This window comes from Anguilla rostrata, chromosome 5 (assembly GCF_018555375.3).
Source record: "Anguilla rostrata isolate EN2019 chromosome 5, ASM1855537v3, whole genome shotgun sequence".
NCBI classification, from domain to species: Eukaryota; Metazoa; Chordata; class Actinopteri; order Anguilliformes; family Anguillidae; genus Anguilla; species Anguilla rostrata.
Genome location: NC_057937.1, coordinates 3,334,667 through 3,353,439, shown reverse-complemented (window position 1 = coordinate 3,353,439; position 18,773 = coordinate 3,334,667). Strand labels below are relative to the sequence as shown.

Sequence of the window (18,773 nt, the reverse complement as noted above, 5' to 3'; positions counted from 1 at the left end):
CAGGGCTTCCCTCACAGAAATCTCACGCCATTTTTGTTTTTTTATTTCATTTAAAGTTCTTCAAACACGCACACGGTCTCCTCCTCAGACTGCGCTCTTTTTCAGCCGCTGGCACACCACCCGCCGTTGCCGTGGGAGCCACTTTCCCGCCAAAGAGCCGCCGGAGAGCGCGTCGCACGCGTCGCGCGCCGCCACTCGAGAGCCCGGCTCCTAAAAGCCCGCCATTATACCGCCGTGCTCATCAGCGCCACGCAAATGTCAAGCACCCCTGAGTGGGGCGCGCGTGTGTGCGTGTGTGTGTGTGTGCGTGTGCGCCAGGGAGAGAGGGCCTGACGGGGGAGCGTGCCGATCTTACACGACGACGACTACGGGGCGCTCGATAGGGGCGAGCTGGGAGGGAGGAACGTGGAGCTGAGCGGGTAAGAAGGGGGGGAAACGCGATGGTGATCGCACCCCCGGGGACGAGCGGCGATTTGGGCAGGTAAGGAGGGCAAGGGGATTCTGGAGAGAGGGAGCAGCAGACCTATGTTAAAAATGTTAGCCGAAGGGTTAGTGGTTTCTACATTAATACTGTTTCAGACTGCGAGAAACTACAGCCAAAAGCGAAAGAGACATGTTGTAATTACAGGTCTTCACTTGACATATAATAATAACGAATAAGAAAGAATACATTCATAAAATAAGAATGAATTCAATTCAGTGCATTTGTTTGTTTGAATCTCATACAAAGTTATGGACAAATGTGGAGTGAATCCAGGCCTTGGTCTCGGGGTAACACAGCTGGAAATGACCCCATGCACTCATAAAGGGGCCGCAGTCCAAGTGCACTTTCCACTCCGTAACAGCCATCAGAACTCGACGGAGAAACTTGAGATGATTGATCTGACTGGGGGACTGTGGCATGTGTGTCGCCCACAGAGAATGAGTCACCGTGCCCTCAAATGATACTCAAACGGGCGTATATTCATTGTGGGGGGAGTGGGGAACGGGGGGGGGGGCATGCACTTGAGCTATTGTGCATCAGCTGGCGAAGCTCTTTCCTGCAGGGGTCAGTAGCGAGCTTCCTCCATGGCGTACTGTCTCTCCTTCCCCATCAGGCCAAACAGCCCGTAGAGGAAGAGGCTTCTCTAGCCCCCCCCCAACACCAGTCCCCCCCTCAGCGTCCGCGCCAACGCCCTGTCTCTCCCTCCTTCAGGCCAAACAGCCGTGAGGAGGAGGCTTCTCAGCCCCCCAACACCAGCCCCCCTCAGCGTCGCGCCAACGCCTGTCTCTCCTCCTTCAGGCCAAACAGCCATAGAGGAAGAGGCTCTCTAGCCCCCCAATGCCAGCCCCCTCAGCGTCCGCGTCAGCGCCTGCCTCTCGGTGCGAAGCCGCCGCCCCGTCTGAACGAGAACCGCGGCGTCTCCCACGAGGCCTCGTCACACGCCGCCGTGTCGCCACGGCTCCAGCTCGCGAGCCGGCCGCCAACACCGCCGCCGGAGAGACGCGCGCGACTGACAGTCGCCACGACACCGTGCTCCCCCGAGAAATGCTCCCCCCCCCTTCTGTTTCCCGCCAACCCGCCATCCTCTGCTCTGGCCACGCGCTCACAGTTCTAATGGACATCACCCGTCATCCGGGCGTCTGTAACTGTCAGCTCTCCCCGTCACACTCATATGCAGCAGCGCACATAGGGGCCATTCTAACTGATCTCTGTGACACTCCGTGAAACGCAAGCATCACACAAGCACACGCAATTATAGGAAAGGCTCAAATGACATCCAATTAGTCTTTTCCTTCTTTACTCTGAAAAGTTACTGATGGCAGAATTATTCCCATTTTAACGCTCAGATCAATCTCAGTGTCTATGAGCTCGCTGGGGGGGGGAGCGGGGTCTGCTGGTTGGCTGAAGACGGCGATGTGGGGCCATGGGGAGGGCAGTATGCGGCATTTCGGGGGGTGGGGGGGAGTGGGGGGATCTTACCGGGCGTTTGGAAGTTGAGTCGTCGCAGCTCCACGGGGTCAGTGGGATGATGGGATAGCAGCTCCTTGTTGTTGGGAAGGCTCCCCTTTCTGGCTTCAGACTCTGCTCTTTTCCTACAGGAATCACAGCAAACGGACATTAAGCGCAATGCAGCTGCTGCTGCTGCTGCTGATGATGATGATGATGATGATGATGATGATGATGAAGATGATGAAAACGATGATGATGATGAGGACACTGCTCACAATATGAACATAACTTTAATTATAAAATCTGCATAACGGTAAATGAGAAGACACACACAAACACACACACACACACACACAGTTGTTAAGGAAGAGCAGATCAGCAGAGGATAAACATTTTAAAAGAGACCAGATTACACACTCTCATTAATTTAAATAAAAGAGTCAACCTTCTTTCGGCTGAACGGTCTGCGTAACCGAATCCTTAATAATGGAAACAGTAACAATGGCAATGAGGCCAATAACAATAAAAAGCAATTACAAACAAGGGTGGTTAAGATGGAGGATGCTGTCAAACAGAACTGATCCTATTGAGAGAAATATTACAGAGCATATGCAAATACTCTGGCAGAGCCTCCACCTAGAATAATAAGCCAGCCTTGCTTCAGCCAGAGCCTGAATGGTTCTGCATGTACGCAGTGTATGGATATGAGCTCGTTTAGCTGGCCAAGCGGTCAGCACAAAAGCTTATGGAAAAATCCCTACGCAATCCTTTTCTCGAATGCCTTAAGAAAAAAAACACACAATTAAACCTGAATCTCATAACCAACAGACGGCACCAGATTTTATGCTGATAGAAAGACAGCTAGTCCAGTGGCCTTCAGCCAAAAGCATGGATTCGCATGATAGCAGGCAGTGGCCACAATAATGCTACACAAAGTCAGTTAACAGGATGCAATGATTCAATTATTTAAGAATTCATGAACAACAGTACAGACTAAATCACAAGACATACGTAGATAATGGCATTGTGACCCTCTTGCTATCCCACTAGTCAGACATAGCGGTCCCATATGTTAGAAAATGGTCAGCTTCTGATATGGTAAATAGGAATAACAAGCAAAGGAGAAAAAAAATCCTGAATCTAAGCAGTGCTTGAAGAGCACTCAAAACAGTAGCCAAGCTGTGATTATCTCAGACCTCTTCAGGACTGAGCATCTCTAAGGGTCACGGCATCACAGCAGAATAAATATTTCATGGAGGGGACAGGAATGGTCATGTGATTTGGAGGCAAAACAAAATGAACGTGTGTGTATATTCCTGCTAGGGAAAGTTGCTTCGAAGGAGCATCAGTTCCGAGCCACTGGGGAAATTAGATTGTGATGTCATAGACAGGGATCCAATCAACATTCCGACACACTCCGACACACAAATGTGCACATTACTTTTATCAGTGTGAGCGATTATTTCATTTCGGTTGGTCAAACGAAGCTCACCAAACTGCGAGGTGAAAGATTAACACACCCGTGTTTAATTGTGAGCCAGAAACTTAACTGAAATCAGGTCACTCGGTTGGAAAAATGTGAAATAGTAGCTCCAGAAAAAGGGTCAATTTAGATGATGTGGCATTGCACAGACAGTATATAATTTACGCCTACGTCGGCCCTATGGAGCTCAGTGTGCTGTCTGGATTATATGCAAATGGCCACCGTGTCACGCACTTTACTCATTACAGTGAAATTCAAATGGCTGGCACAATGAATAATTTTAAGCGGCCCAAAGTCCTGTCAGACAAGGCTAGAGAACTGAATGCCTGGAAATTGCGAGCATATGTCATATATATATCATTTGCACTTGAATACATACACAGACCAAAGGACATGATTTATGAGAGTGCGTTCTGTCACATCGACACCAGAGACAGCTGTTGTACTCTTTCTTACTTTCGCTACCCTCTTCATATAATTATAACTGCGGAACCCTGCGCCTCTCAAGCACCCCATTGTCGTTCAGAAATATTTTAAATATTAACCGAATCAACGTTCTGAATAAAAACTGGGCATAGAAACGGCTCATTGTGTTGTACTCTTGTCGAGGCTGAACAGGGTCTGGGAGCAGGGTTGACCCGTTCCCCCTCGCTGAGTCTGACGCCCCCCTCAATGCGGGACCTTCACAAAAAACCGGAAGGGGAGCACAGAGGTGCACGGGGTGGGGGGTGGGGGTAATGGGCAGGTGTGACCGGGAGATGGCCTGAAAACCGGGAGGTGTGGAGGAATGGGCCTGTGAAATGATTTGGGCTCTGAGGGGAAATGGGAGAAATGGGATCGCATGGAGGGGGGGGCGGGGCTTGCGGATTCTTACCTGTCTGGTTTGCTGATCCGTTTGTGAGTGACAGGGAAATAAAGGAGAGGCGTTAGAAAGCACAATCGGTCACTATGACAACGGACTGATTCTGCACAGGCTTTTGAACTAGTAGGAAGAGTGGCGAGGGCACATTGGAAAAGGTGGATCACTGCTAATAATCGTACCGTAACAGGGAGCTAACAGTAGCAATAATGAGCGACGCACAATAAAATTGATTTTGGTTCACACGGCAGTTCGGATTTGCTTTCGCTTCATAATGCCACACTCACCCCAACAGCCTGGGGTGACTGATTACCGACAGCAATTATGCTTTCTCTGTGGACCAGCTCTGGAATGTTCTTTTGTCTGTATGTTTGCATGTTTCAATGTTGTAGAATGTTCTTCTGTCTGTATGTTTGCATGTTTCAATGTTCTAGAATGTCCTTTTGTTTGTATGTTTGCATGTTTCAATGTTCTAGAATGTTCTTTCGTTTGGATGTTCTGGAATGCTCTTTCATTTGCATCGCATTGCAGTTGCTTCTTTCTTCAATGGACACTCGAGGTAATGCAGGATTTTTAAAAGAGGAACAAACATTAAAGCAATTCCAAAAGCAAGTCCAAGATTCGGCTGTCAAAATAAACGAGAATTAACAGTATGTTTACAAGCATTTCATAAATCAAACATTTGATCAATTGCTCAAGTTTTCCATTTATCTCCATCCATCCATCATCCGTAAATATGAAACCCAGGCCGCACCTCAGGCAAGGTAAATAAAAGGCGGCAGTCAGCTTTTCATCTATAGATCAGTGATCAGTAAGATTAAAAAATAAAACAGATGGGAGTGAAACATGCCGGTTTAATGTATTCTGATTAAAACGTGGTGCTTCGTAGGAAAACGAGCGTGCGAGCGGAATGAGAACAGTGCGCTGGGCTGTTGATGAAAGCGCTCTCCCGGCTCGCGCACGGCCCCAAATGTGACGGGTTTTTCAGAGTAACGAAACCCGCAGAAATGCTCTGCTTTTCTGGCAGGGAGCTCCAGAAGGCGCAGGACTCCGGCGGAAGAGCCTCCCCTGGCACAGAGCCAAGGCCTGAGTGATGGGTAAGTAAATGGATTTTTAATCGAAGCGGAGATAAACATCTGACTGCTGACTGTATATATCTCGCCGCCGGTTTGGGGGGGGGGGGGAAGCTGGCGTTTAATATTTATTGCTTCAATAACGACCCCCGTGACCTTCTCCTCTCTCTCTCTCCCCCGCGCCCGGCGCGGAAACGTGAAAACACCGTGCGCGTGAATATGAAAGGGGCGCGGACGATCGAGAAAAAAAAGGCGCCGCAAGTGGCGACCGTTTGTCAAAAGCAGCGCGGTTATTCACCATGACGCTCACTCGTGCACAAAGACCCGGAACACGCCCGCCAACCAACCGCCACCCCCCCCGGTAGGGATGTCACAAACCGAATGACCTTTGTGTCCCATAATCACAGCTCATTGTAGCTGTTCCACTGTGATCAATCGCGCTGAGCTACAGCACGCTTAGGGGACCTAGCTGTCCGCTCCAGGTACAGCAGAACAGGGACCGCAGCAGTTTGTCTCTCTGATACGGCACGCTGTTCATTTGCTTACAACAAATCTGCAGACACATTACCTTAGAGAGTACAATTCACTAGCTCTTTTTTTTTGTTGCTGCTGTTTTTTTTGGGGTTTTTTTTTGTTGACACTCTTATGCCAGCAAGGAGCATAATTTAAATATTATGCTAAGTCCCTCCATGTAGCTGTATGTAGTTTTCTGCTTCAATTTATTCCAAAGCAGCAGTTTGCCCTGTCTGTTGATACAGAGCACACTGCCATGGTGTGCCATCACATCGGAACACAGGACAGAAGAAGAAGAAGAACAACAACAATAATAATAAAGGGCTTAATAATATAATACTAATAAATGTGGAGGCTGTCAGTCCTCTTACCTCTTGAACAGGAGGATGGCGATGACTATGCAAATGATGAAGATCACAGCAAGCACCGGCCCCACCACCCACATAAGCCCCTCCTCCTCGTCCACGATTGGCTGCGGGTCGATGTCGGCGGACACCATGGGGTCGGAGTAGGGGCTGGTGGCGTACATGGTCTGGGGCGGGACAGAGACGAGAGCGCAGTGAGTCTCAGCTCGCCGTCGAGCTGCGGCCCTCTGCTCTCGCCTGTTCTCTAAAGATTAGATCATTCACGTCAAGACTCGTGTCTTCGCATTTGGAAATTCATCAGCCACCGTTTCCAAAAATTGGAAAGTAATGTATACAAAAGAAAATAGAGATCATTGTACTTCCATCCATAACGCAACACACCACAGTAAAAAACAAAAAACAAAAGAGAGACTACCGTCAAACCTGAATCACAGGTAACTGGACGGCCCAGGTAGGCTCACCTGAGGGGGCGTGAGATTCAAGATTTGAGCCGAAGTCGAGTCCAGGCGCGACAAGAGACTCACGTTTTCGGAGATCTCCAGCACGGCCAGGACGAAGAAGACGTACTCCTGCCCGTTCTGCAGGGGCCTGTTCTCGAAGTCGCCGTAGAGCTTCCCGTCGCCCAGCGTGAACTCGCCGGGGAGGTCTCTGAAGTAGGCCGTGATGTAGGCCCTGGGCTCCGCCTGCCGCCGCAACCGCAGGCCGCGGCTCGTCCTGTTGATCTCCTTCAGCAGCTGGCACAGGTGAGGGGAGAAACGACAACGATCAATAATAATGATAATGATAATCATCAGCATCATAATAATAATAATAATAATAATAATAACAATAATAATAATCATCATCATAATAATAATAATAATAATAATAATCATCATCATCATCAACATCATAATAATAATAATAATCATCATCATCATAATAATAATAATAATAATAATAATCATCATCATCATCATCATCATCATAATAATGAGTATTCACACAAGTTTATGCAGTTGCAAGTCACAAAACTGTATATATTCCATAAGCCCTCCAAAAGCTATTGGGCCTCTTTGGACGGAAGAGTACGTTTGACGTGTTTATAATAGGGAGGACAATCGAAAAATTTATTTCCGGAAATTAACATAAGTATTGTGATTAAAATACCAGTTTAGCCTTAAATTAACGTATTGTGAACAGCGATCGTACATATACGGAGTATTAATGTGATATATTGGCTGTTTTTGTGGCCTTTTAGCTCGCACTTTCCCAAAATTCCATCAACGATAAGATCGGGACTCCGACGGCACCGAAAACCGATAGATTTCACTGAACATTCGACTGTTTACATTAATGGGGTTCTGAACCAGTGACATCATAATAACTCTTACTGGTTGATTTTACGCGGTCATTTATGGCAGTTGGTTCTCTCAGAATTCTGACTGATAGCCAGGTCAGTATTTTCACTGGACACTTGATACATCCCGACTTATAACTTCAAAGTCCCAAGTCATTTGTGAATGGTTTAAATGGATTTTGAAAGTAGACACTTCATGCTACAAGCATGCTAAGGGATTTGAGTGTGCTGTGAAGTTTAGGTAGCAAACAACAAGGCTGAATCCTTCTGACGTAATTTACATAGCGACTATATGCTCAGATCGCCTAGTTTCACTCACTACGGCCAAGCGGAATCGATAAGGTTTCAGAAAATATATAACTTTTAAAGATTTAATTCAATCTTCTACTGGGACTTTTGCCGTTTATCGAGGGTGTGACAGAAAATTTCGGTGCCGCTGACTATAATCGAATGTTTTTCACATTTACCGTTCGATTGACCAAGTACCATTCAAAGTACATTTTATGGGTTAGTACTGTCAGATTGTGCTAGCTACTTCACATTAACCTTGTACAGCGATCAATAAAGCTAACAGCACAGTACCACTTAATTCTATAACTTCTATCACCACTGTAATGAACTAAAAAGGTAGCAAACGACCTTTTCTGTGAGAAATGTATTGTCAAGCTCACGCGCATACACTGCTGGCGACATTCTAAAGCTTCGTTTTGCCCTCCCTATTTATAAGGCAAGCCAATTTCAAGCTCAGAAATTTTCCGATCAACTAAATTAATTACTCACATTTTACTGTAAAACAAATGTACATTACTGGTCAATACAGCTCTCTGATAATTAAATCTTAACAATTCCTCCAAATTAGTAAACCTTTCATTTGTCAGTTTCCTAAATTCCTAGTGCGCTGGCTCAGTGTGGGAACAGCTCTAAAGGCCGGGGGGTTGGCGGTATCTTTCCGCGCACACAGAAACAGGACCGGCTCGCGATCGTCGTGATCACGCTCGCGGATCGATCGGTGGCGTGCGCCTGGCTCCGGGCGGACGACGGGCGGATGCTGTCACCGGCGCTCTCTGGGTCCGCGCTCACTTTATCAGCGGACATCTCGGAGTCTGACACCGCGTCAATCCCGCGGAGAAACTGTCACCCGCCACATCGCACTGTCACGCAGCGGTGACTGCCTGTCACACGGTGTCTCCAGGACCAACGAGATAGAGCCCGGCTTTTTTTCTTTTTTTAACGACTGTTCATCGCCAGGGAGACCAGACAAACTGTCACTTACAGAACGCTGGATCTATAGGGAAGTTACAGCGGACAAAAACTCTGTCCAGGAACTTGTTCAACTTTTCAAAACTGTGGGGTTCCGGTGACGGCTCAAATCGGTGAAATAAGGAGGTCTGGTTGCTGTTAAGTCTTTTTTCGGAAGCTGAGAGATAAGACGTTGGCGTTCAACAATACAACAAGGCAGGAATTTCCACAAAACACACACGTCTGTTTTCTTGTTTAATATGTATGTGGCATCTGCAGTAATATTAAGCACAAAGTAAGCGTTCACCTGCATTGACCTGGTTTCTTAAGGTATCCAACGTAGGTAAAGCATCGTAGTTAAACACAGCGAAGTACAACAGAAACAGGAAACAAACAAGAAGATAATCTCTCTGGGCTACGTGTCTACGTACGAAGCAAAACAAATACAAGCTGATTATCTCCCCGGGAAAACGTTCTGTAATTCAGCAGTGCGTTACGCTAATGCAGACTCGAAAACGTGACGAGGGCCCTTAGGCGTCCAGCAACAATGCCAGAACAACACGACATCAGAAAATCAGCGCGTGACTGGCCGCCTCCCGGCCCTTCTCCAATCAGCGCGTCGTACAAAAGGGGATGAAAGACCCCGAGTGTTTTTAATGAGGTTTATCAACCCGGAGACGGGATCACTCGATTATTCCTATGTGTACACAATTAGACCAGATAACCTATTAAACAATTTACCACCCCCCTCCCCTTGAATGGGGATATTGTTATCCATTCATTTAAAAGGAATTGTGCAGAGTACTAATAGAACAGCGTTCAGCAGGCATGTACTGTGTGAATAAACAGTGTACCGAGCAGCTGGGAAACATTAATGGAGTAAGACTTTCACTGTCAGCATCAAGAGAAAGAGAAAACCAACGCATTTACATTTTTCTCTCATGAGCTATACATTATAAATAAGGCATATTAAATATCATGTGTGCCACATAATGTAAATACTGGCTTATTTCACTAAGAATTACAAAAAAATAATGCACAAATCATCAGCAGGTGCACTTTACTCAGTTCCAAAGCTGTAAACATAGCATTCAGGTATGCAGATTTCAGATTCAAATAATTCCTAAAACTCGTAGGAAGCAGCGTTGGTGATGAAAGGCTGAGCTTCTCTCTGTCCACGGAGGACTAAAGGTGAAGAGGCACACGTACTAATAAAGGCCTTAAATCATACTTCCTGCCTTTCGCCCAACTCCCTGCCCTTGGGAAAACTTTGAAAGGTGAGAGCAAATATTGACAAACACATAAATTCTGAGGGGGGGGGGGGACGCGTCGTCATCAATCACACTTTGACGCCAGTCCCGAAATTTCTCACCAGCTGTGCCGCTGCAACACACTCATTTCATTTCGAGAAGAAAGAAGGTCTATTCTCTCGCTTTAGAAGAGAGGAAATGAACCCGGTCATGGAAAACTTCTTTAAAATTTGAATCTATTATGATATAATTATATATTAATAATAATGATGCAGTACATATATGATGATAATAATGATAATAATAGCAGTAGTATTAGTAGAAGTTGTATCAATATTCGTAGTATTATTATCATTATACACTGCATTAAAAATTGATAATTTACGGACAGTAAATGGATAATTCCTAATGGTTCATATATTGACATTTCTGATAATTATGAAACTAAAAATGAATGAGGAATTACTGCCATCGTGCATGCTGTGTGTGCTTCCACCACAGGTGTCATTAATGGGGATTTTACTGGTGCACGTGTAGAAAGCCCCCTTCCAGCATGAGATATCGAGACATCTAGAGATTTCAGCGCCTGAAACACGTTCTGAATTTGAGCATCGCGCTCGTTAATACTCTGCTTATTGAAGCTGCGCTCTTTGTGCCTGTAGCAGATTAGCCGGTACAGGTGTCCCTGTCCACAGGGCCCACACTGACATTGTGAGGCACAGGGAGGCTGTACCGGAAAGCAGCCCTGCATCACAACGATAAGATACTGGAATGTTTTTCTCCGTTGGGCAATTCGGTGGCATCGTAAACGCTGCCTCGAAAGTGAAACAGTGTCAGCTGTGTGTAAATGAGGACATATGAGGATTGTTTGGGAACAGTGCGGACTTCCCCTTGCATCTTCTCCTCAGAGACCCAATAAGCACACGTGAGCGTGTTTTAGACATTAAATCTGTTAATGCAAATAAAAAAAGGATTGCATGCTTTAACTCCTGATATGTGATTGGCATTTTTGTGTGCAAATCTTATCAAAGTGAGACCAAGCAAGAATCATATTTGGAATCTAGACAGAGAGACAAAATGGCTCCTACACTGGTGGATCCAAGTGGGGGCTCACCGGGTTCAAGGGGTTCACAGGGTTCATTCACAACCCCTACCCCCACCCCCATCCCCAGATTCTGACAAACGGCGGAATCGAGTGGGTTTGTGCTGGTTTTGGGTTTTGCGGCATTTTGCAACGCAAGAATAGCGCAGGCAGATTTCAAAGCAAGTTACGCCAAATATTTCTGGCCAAACATGGTGACCCACTCCCCTCACAACTCATCGGGAGTTTCCCCAGTAATTTGCACCAACTTGCCTCTCGTGCACGCCCACCGCCTGCTCATGGTTGGGGCTGTGATTTGATCCTATCTCAGGGCCTGGACTGAATCAACCATTTGTCTGTTAATGAAGACAAAGCCTTAAACTATATTCCATCTTGAATTACAGTTAAGGAGAGAGAGTTGACTGAGTGCGGGCGATGGGCATGCAGACAGGCAGGTCTTACTGCTATAGTGTGGTAGGTGTCTGTTACGGTTATGGATTTGATACCTTTCTGTTGTTGTAAAGTTTGCATGTTGTTGTCATCGTTTCCATGTGAACAGACCCCCCCCATCCCCGTCCACCAGGTAACAGTACCTGGCGATGTGTATTAACTGCGACCTTTTTTCCCTTCTGATATGAAACACGGCTACAGAAGAGCCCGCTAACGCTACCTCCTCCAGGTTCATGTCGTCGGGGCTGTCCCACAGCTTCAGGAACTTTCCGTTGCGTTGTTTCTTCAGCGGTACCACCACGACATAGTAGCCCCTTGAAAACAAGAGAGACAGAGACACAGAGCCGTCCTGAATGGGTTGTTTTTTTTTAAATTCTTCTTTCATGCAGTTAAGACCCAGGGAAGTCGTTAGGGGGGGGAGACAGTGAAGATTCTAGGGGTCCTCAGCTTGGGGGGGGTGCTTAGCAGCATTCTTTCAGGGGGCCCAGAATTCCTATCTATGCCTCTGGTTAAAGCTGTGGGCCAGCATTTCTGTAAGAACATTACACATAATACATTTCTACCATTAGTTCAGACTAGAGAGAGGCTAGATATGCAGATAGCTGTGTGCTTCCTTTAGCCATTCACATAATACATAAAGCTTAGCATCTTTGATAATTAATGATTTTGCAATAGAGAGACAGAAACAGCATTCCTTATCTTTTTTTCTTATGTATAAAAAAAATTGTATTCTTTAACAAACCACAAAGAGCATTTCTTTTCCTACGCTGAAATCCTTGCAGGCTCCAGCTCTCCAGCTGGCTCATTTGGTTAAAACAATGAAAAGAGTGGCTCATTTGAATATAACAAACGCTGCAATGAAACAGTGTGCAAGTACACTGAAAAAAAAAAGAGAAGCAGAGCTTGAAATATGCAGGACAGAATGGAAATAAGCTCTCGGCTGGCTGCAAGCACGGGGAAGATATAATTCCGTCTGACGGCTTTGCCAGACAGATTTCTGCGCAGGCTGGGTCATGTGACGGTGGGACAGCAGGGCGCACAGCAGTGTTCAGGTGTGCCTCAGGCGAGAGCCAGAGAGCATTACACAAGCAGCAGCCGGGCCGTACAGGTGAGCCCGTTCCTATGGAAACAGGGAGCTCGTGCGGCTGGATGACGGGGTCGTGTCGAGGAGTCAACCACGGTCGGGAGAAAAAACCCACAAAAGAGTAAAATGAGTGCCGCGTGGTTTTTATTCTTTAAAAACTCATTTCAATTAATTTCGTCCATGTGGATTTTCACCTGAGTCATAATCAGCGAATTCAGGTGATCAGTGAATTTAAGGAGAATGAATTAGCCACCTCACAGAAAGCTGAAAGCCGTAACGAGCGCACTGCGACGATTATGATTCCTCCCGCACTTCGCTTGGCAGCTGGATGCTGTGTAGCTGGTGCAGTCGGCGAGCCAAAATGGCGGTGGAGACGGGGAATTAATTAGTTCAGTCCTAGCAGGGGTGTCCGGGCGCCTGTCCTGAGGCGGGGGAGACGAGATCAAAACGCGGGACGGGGTTCTCTGAAGCGCCGATTCTAGTTTCGGGAAACGCGCCGGCGTTTTTGGCGGATATCTGAGGATGCTGCAGGTGGCTTTTAATAAGCCTCTCCACGGCCCGGTCATGTGGAGTTTAACACAGCGCGGGGGAATGGAAGGGCCTCGCCCCCGACCGCTGAGGCTCGGAGAGAGCTGGGATTGAGCCGACCGGTAAACAAACGTGCGTCTGGATGAGCGGAACGCGAGTCGATCGCCGTGGTGACGGACGTACAAAACTGAGAAAGAAGGCACCTGCTTACTCTCGGGCATGCTGGACATTACATTACATTACAGGAATTTAGCAGACGCTCTTATCCAGAGCGACTTACATTGTATCCAATTATTATACAGCTGGATATATACTGAGGCAATGCAGGTTAAGTACCTTGCTCAAGGGTACAACGGCAGTGTCCTACCAGGGAATCGAACCTGCGACCTTTAGGTTACAAGACCAACTCCTTAGCCATTATACTACACTGCTGCCCATGGACGATGCAGAATTCTGCACTGCTGGTAGGAGGGCTGAGGTCGCTCACCTGACTCTCTCGGTGGTCTTCACGGCGGGCAGCTCCACGGTCACCATGCCGTCGGACTTGGTCTTGCTGATCAGGTAGGGCTTGGTGCGCAGGACGTCCGGCGCCGTCATGGTGGTCACGCGGTGCTGGAGCCCCCCCGCGCTGTTCCCGCGGTTGGTCAGCAGGAAGGAGTACTGGGTCTCCGGCTGCAGGTTGGTGATCAGCTTCTGCGTGAGCTTCCCGTCCACCTCCACGCTCTGCCCGTTGTCATAGAGAATCTGCGGGGCGAGAAATAGATCCGTATGACTGTCTGACAAAGCATACGACTGTTTAATATACTGTATGACTGTCTTACATACAGTATGACTGTCTAACGTATTGCCTGACTGTTTAACATACTGTATGTCTAAAATACTGTATGATGGCCTAACATCCGTATGACTGTTTTTCATAGCGTATGACTGACTTACATACTGTACATAGAACTAATGTTTTTTTTTAATGAGAGCATCGTGGTCAACTGCCGCATACCAAGATTAATGATTTGGTTTACGGGACTGACATGGAAAGTACAACTGAAATACAGTACGATGTTTCACCCGTGATGAATAGCTTAAGCTGTAGTTCTGAACTCAGAGTTTAACTAGCAGTGATCAGTGTACATATTCACGTTCACGCTGGTAATTTAGCGGAGTGAGATGATAGTTAGTTAACTGGATCTGAGGCAGCGCAGGGAAGGAGCTCTTACCGTGAAAGGCTGGGACGGGTTGTAGTTTTCGCGCGTCTCCCACGTCAGAAGGACCGATGTCTTCATCGCTGCTTTCACGCGAAAATTTTTTGCAAACACTGCTAAAAAACAGGCAGTGCAGATGATTTAGACACATCGCCATCACCCTGCGTCTCCTCAAACACTCAACCCAACAACCACCCTGCGTCTCCTCAAACACTCAACCCTATAACCACCCTGCGTCTCCTCAAACACTCAACCGTATAACCACCCCATTGTCACCTCCAACACTCAACCCTGCTGTCACCCTGCGTCTCCTCAAACACTCAACCCTGCAGTCACCACACTGTCACCTCCAACACTCAACCCTGCTGTCACCCTGCGTCTCCTCAAACACTCAACCCTGCAGTCACCACACTGTCACCTCCAACACTCAACCCTGCTGTCACCCTGCGTCTCCTCAAACACTCAACCCTGCAGTCACCCCACTGTCACCTCCAACACTCAACCCTGCTGTCACCCTGCGTCTCCTCAAACACTCAACCCGACAACCACCCGGGATCACCTCCAACACTCAACCCTGCTGTCACCCTGCGTCTCTCAAACCTCAACTCTACAACCACGGGATCACCTCAACACTCACCCTGCTGTCACCCCCACACTCAACCCTGCTGTCACCCTGCGTCTCCTCAAACACTCAACCCTACAACCACCCGGGATCACCTCCAACACTCAACCCTGCTGTCACCCCCAACACTCAACCCTGCTGTCACCCTGCGTCTCCTCAAACACTCAACCCTACAACCACCCGGGATCACCTCCAACACTCAACCTTGTTGTTACCCTGTGTCACCTCCAACACTCAACCCTGCACTCACCCCCAACACACAACCCTGCGGTCACCCCCAACACTCAACACGCAACAAGCACAAACATCTTACCTGCACATCCGCTCTCTAACTCGCCCTTGAAGTGGTCTGACTGTGTGACTTAACCGGGCTGTCGCAGTACTGGCAACCTTACCTTTTAATGAAGCACCAGCTTCTGCTGGTGTGAACTGAACTGAGAGAGCGAAAGGAGAGGTACGGTACGCTACCTTTGACTGAGCGTACCTCTAACAATTCCCTCAGTTAAAATCAAAGCTGTAGCCCCTCCTCTCTCCTCTCTGTCCCCCTCTCTCTCTCTCTCTCCTGGTGCAGCCGTAAAGGGGGAGGGATCCTACCTTGGTCCAGAGGCAGGGTCCTGAACTGCACAGTGGGGCTATAGGGGCCGGGGCCCTTGCTGGTGAACGCGCACATTTTAACATCGTAAGCGGTGTCGGGTTTGAGGCCGTCGAGGGTGACGGAGGACTCGGGGGTGGAGATCAGGAGTTCGGCGGGCCCCGCGGGGCCCTCGGGGTCCCGGTACTGCAGGGCGTACTTGACGATGGCGCCGTTTCGTTCAGGGAGCGGCGGCGGCTCCCAGGAGATCCGGGCCGTGGTGGCGGTGGGGGCCGAGGCCGCCACGTTTCGGGGGTACCCGCCGGGCACGTCCTCCGGGGTGGACACCTCCTTCACCGCCTCCTCCCCGAGGCCGGCCCGGTTGCGGGCCGACAGGCGCAGCACGTACGGCGCCCCCCGGAGGATCTCCTTGGTGGTGTAGTGCGTCTCGCCCTCCGGGAGCTCCACCACCGTCGGCGGGTCCCCGTCCTTGCGCCCGAAACTCAGCCGGTACCCCAGCAGGGGGCCGAAGGTGTTGGCGGGGGGGTACCACTGGATGTGGGACGTGCCCATGTTGGTGGAGCTGAACATGATGGTGGGCTTTTCAGGGACTGAAGAAAAAAAAAACACAGAGACGGCGAAATGCCGTTAACGACAAACAATAGCCGCGGTCTACTGATGCAGGACACAAATATAGAAAATTCAAGTGCACTCATGCTGCCGGTTTGATTAAAATGCTCTACACGGGTAGAATGTAATCAACATTCTGCTTATGGACTTCATTACAATATGTCCTGCTTTATAGCTTATGCAACCAGCTTTAAAATGCTAATCTGGGGGGAAAAAACTCACATGATTATACTTGAATCCTGGCCCTTTTACTCCCCTAATTACACCACAGGTAACTTCACAACGCCCCCCCCACCCCACAATACACTCTGGGGTGAAAGCAGTGATTGACCTGAATTACAACTGCTCTTGTGACTGAGGATGCAAATGAGCATCTCCCACCCAACGGCTTGTGAGGAGAGGATCGCCCTGTGCCACACTCCGTTTCGAATGTCCCAGAAAGCAGTGCGCTTCACATTACATCACAGTCCCTTATCCAGAGCGACGTACCGAAGCACAAAGAACATCAGTGTGACTCTCAGAACTGAGATATCACCCAGAAGGCACAGGGGCCCCTTTAATAATCGATAAATGTAATGTTAACCCGACAAAGAGAAACATCTTTAGTTGTACAAGATAAAACTGCATCGATATATTGATAACAGACACACTTCAAAGATGATCTGCGCAGTTCTCCAACGCCTGAGAGTGACACGCTGTGCTACACATTTCGGAGGGGTCCCGTTCGCAGCGAGACCCTCGATCGGCGGGTCGGCGGCGCTGTTAGGAGGTGAAGGGGGGGGGGCAGCGTACCGGCGCCGGTGGTCGAGACCAGTTTGGGCTTGCTCCGCGCCCCGTCCCCTTTGGTGGTGTACGCGCCCACGGCGACGGAATAGGCGGTGTCCGCCTGGAGGCCAGAGATGACCATCTCCTGCAGGGAAAAGAAGGCAGCCTTTCAGTTTCTCTGTTTCCTTTCAGCACAGAGGAAGTGGTGGTGGGGGGGGGTGGAGGGTGTGGGGGAGAATGGAGAGGAGCTCCAGGCTTTTTAACGGACTGGGGTAACACAGCACAGCATAAGACCAGATTCAGGGAAATTCAGCTGCACCATTCAGTCACATATCTTAAGGAATTCAAATCTGCGACGCTGCACATCTCATTCGAATGCTAACTAGCTCATAAAAGAGAGCATCTCCTGAAGCCGCCTTCTGCGCTGTCCGAACATTACACAAAAAAGGATGGAGAAAATCTCACAATGGAGCCAACACTTCTAAATATAAAAATGATTTTTTTTTTTTCGTTTCCAGATAAATAAGAGGGCTGCTGTGTTGTGTACAAAGCAGAGAGCGCGGGTGATCAGAGACAGGGGCTGCAGAGAGCCCTTGAGCTCGGGAGCCAGTGCAATCAGACGATCAACTCCACTGATAACAACCAAGCACCTGACTGAGTGCTGGAGAGGCACACAGTCACACAGCTCCCTCCAAACACTGTGAAAACGCACCCTGATTGGCTCTGCCTCGGCTGGCCCGGTTTTTAATGTATCTCTAGGTTATGCAATTATGAAAAAAAAAGAAATTCAAAACCTGTGATAATTGAAGCCATGTTTAGCTGGCCATTAGCCGGCACTGCTTAAGCAATAGAACTGGCATAGGAGAGAAGGAAAATGCAAAAAAATAAATAAAAAATGGTACAGTAGTGAATAAACAGTAATTATTGTATAAGACTGCAATACTGTGAAAAAAAAAAAAATCAAAAGGCATTCTGAGCATGCGAATCGTGATAAGCACAAGTCATTATTTTCGCCGATGTGTGTGGAACACATTTACTCACATGTTCAGTTGAATCATCGTACTCCCACTGATAAACGTAGAAGGATGGAGAGAAGGGGAGAGAAACAGCACAAAAAAACGAAATTAAAAACAGGAAAATTACAGCTTGTGTATCGTGTTGTCAGAATGTTTGTGTTCGCCGGTGAAAAATCGTGTTCACACATTCGCTTTGTTTTCCTTGTTTTAAGTAATTCAGATGACATTTTAATTGCTCAACCTCCTCTGGTGTTTAATCTCCATCGCCATGAAATGTAAACATGCCTCACAAGATCTGAGCACAGCGCCGCTCAGGTTAAATATCTCATTGTCAAAACACTCCCATGAATCCCTGCAGTAGTCACAGACAGACACTGAGAATAAGAGTTTATTCAGCAATAACTAGTGTATATCCTGAGCAGCTGAAGCCATTGTTTCACCTTTTCTGATGTTACTGGAAGATTAAAAAAAAAAAAACCTGTTTGCTACTTCAGCACCATAATGTCCGGGACAAAGACATATTTTTTTTTATTGATTAGGCTCTGTGCTCTGCCATGTTAGTTTTGTAATCATGCAATTCACATATATGGATAAAATTAAAGACTCTGGAATTATTTCCATTCATTTCAAACCCATCGTACACTCAAAAAAAAAAAAGGGAAAAATATCACTCTCCGGTAATTTTGTAAATTTAAGCTATGGTAAACCGCAGTCAGGCGGTTGTCAGAAGACGAGGAGACGAGGAGGAAGAGGAAGGGGCAGGGCAGGAGGAA

General features: G+C 47.8%; 1 protein-coding gene across 19 annotated transcripts in view; it reads right to left on the bottom strand.

The window, feature by feature from the left end:
* Positions 1 to 18,773, bottom strand: part of ptprdb (protein tyrosine phosphatase receptor type Db) — a 317,622-nt gene that overhangs the window by 26,360 nt on the left and 272,489 nt on the right. For 5 of the 19 annotated variants that reach the window (XM_064334592.1, XM_064334599.1, XM_064334597.1 and 2 more), the window contains 10 exons: positions 18,026 to 18,052; positions 17,012 to 17,129; positions 15,613 to 16,200; positions 14,412 to 14,512; positions 13,685 to 13,941; positions 11,806 to 11,899; positions 6,751 to 6,960; positions 6,233 to 6,393; positions 4,291 to 4,302; positions 1,964 to 2,076 (listed from right to left, as the gene is read on the bottom strand). In XM_064334592.1, the coding sequence (XP_064190662.1) occupies positions 1,964 to 2,076; positions 4,291 to 4,302; positions 6,233 to 6,393; positions 6,751 to 6,960; positions 11,806 to 11,899; positions 13,685 to 13,941; positions 14,412 to 14,512; positions 15,613 to 16,200; positions 17,012 to 17,129; positions 18,026 to 18,052 (1,681 nt within the window). The remainder of the gene's footprint in view (positions 1 to 1,963; positions 2,077 to 4,290; positions 4,303 to 6,232; positions 6,394 to 6,750; positions 6,961 to 11,805; positions 11,900 to 13,684; positions 13,942 to 14,411; positions 14,513 to 15,612; positions 16,201 to 17,011; positions 17,130 to 18,025; positions 18,053 to 18,773) is intronic. The other 14 variants (XM_064334595.1, XM_064334600.1, XM_064334598.1 and 11 more) reach the window with 5 other exon arrangements.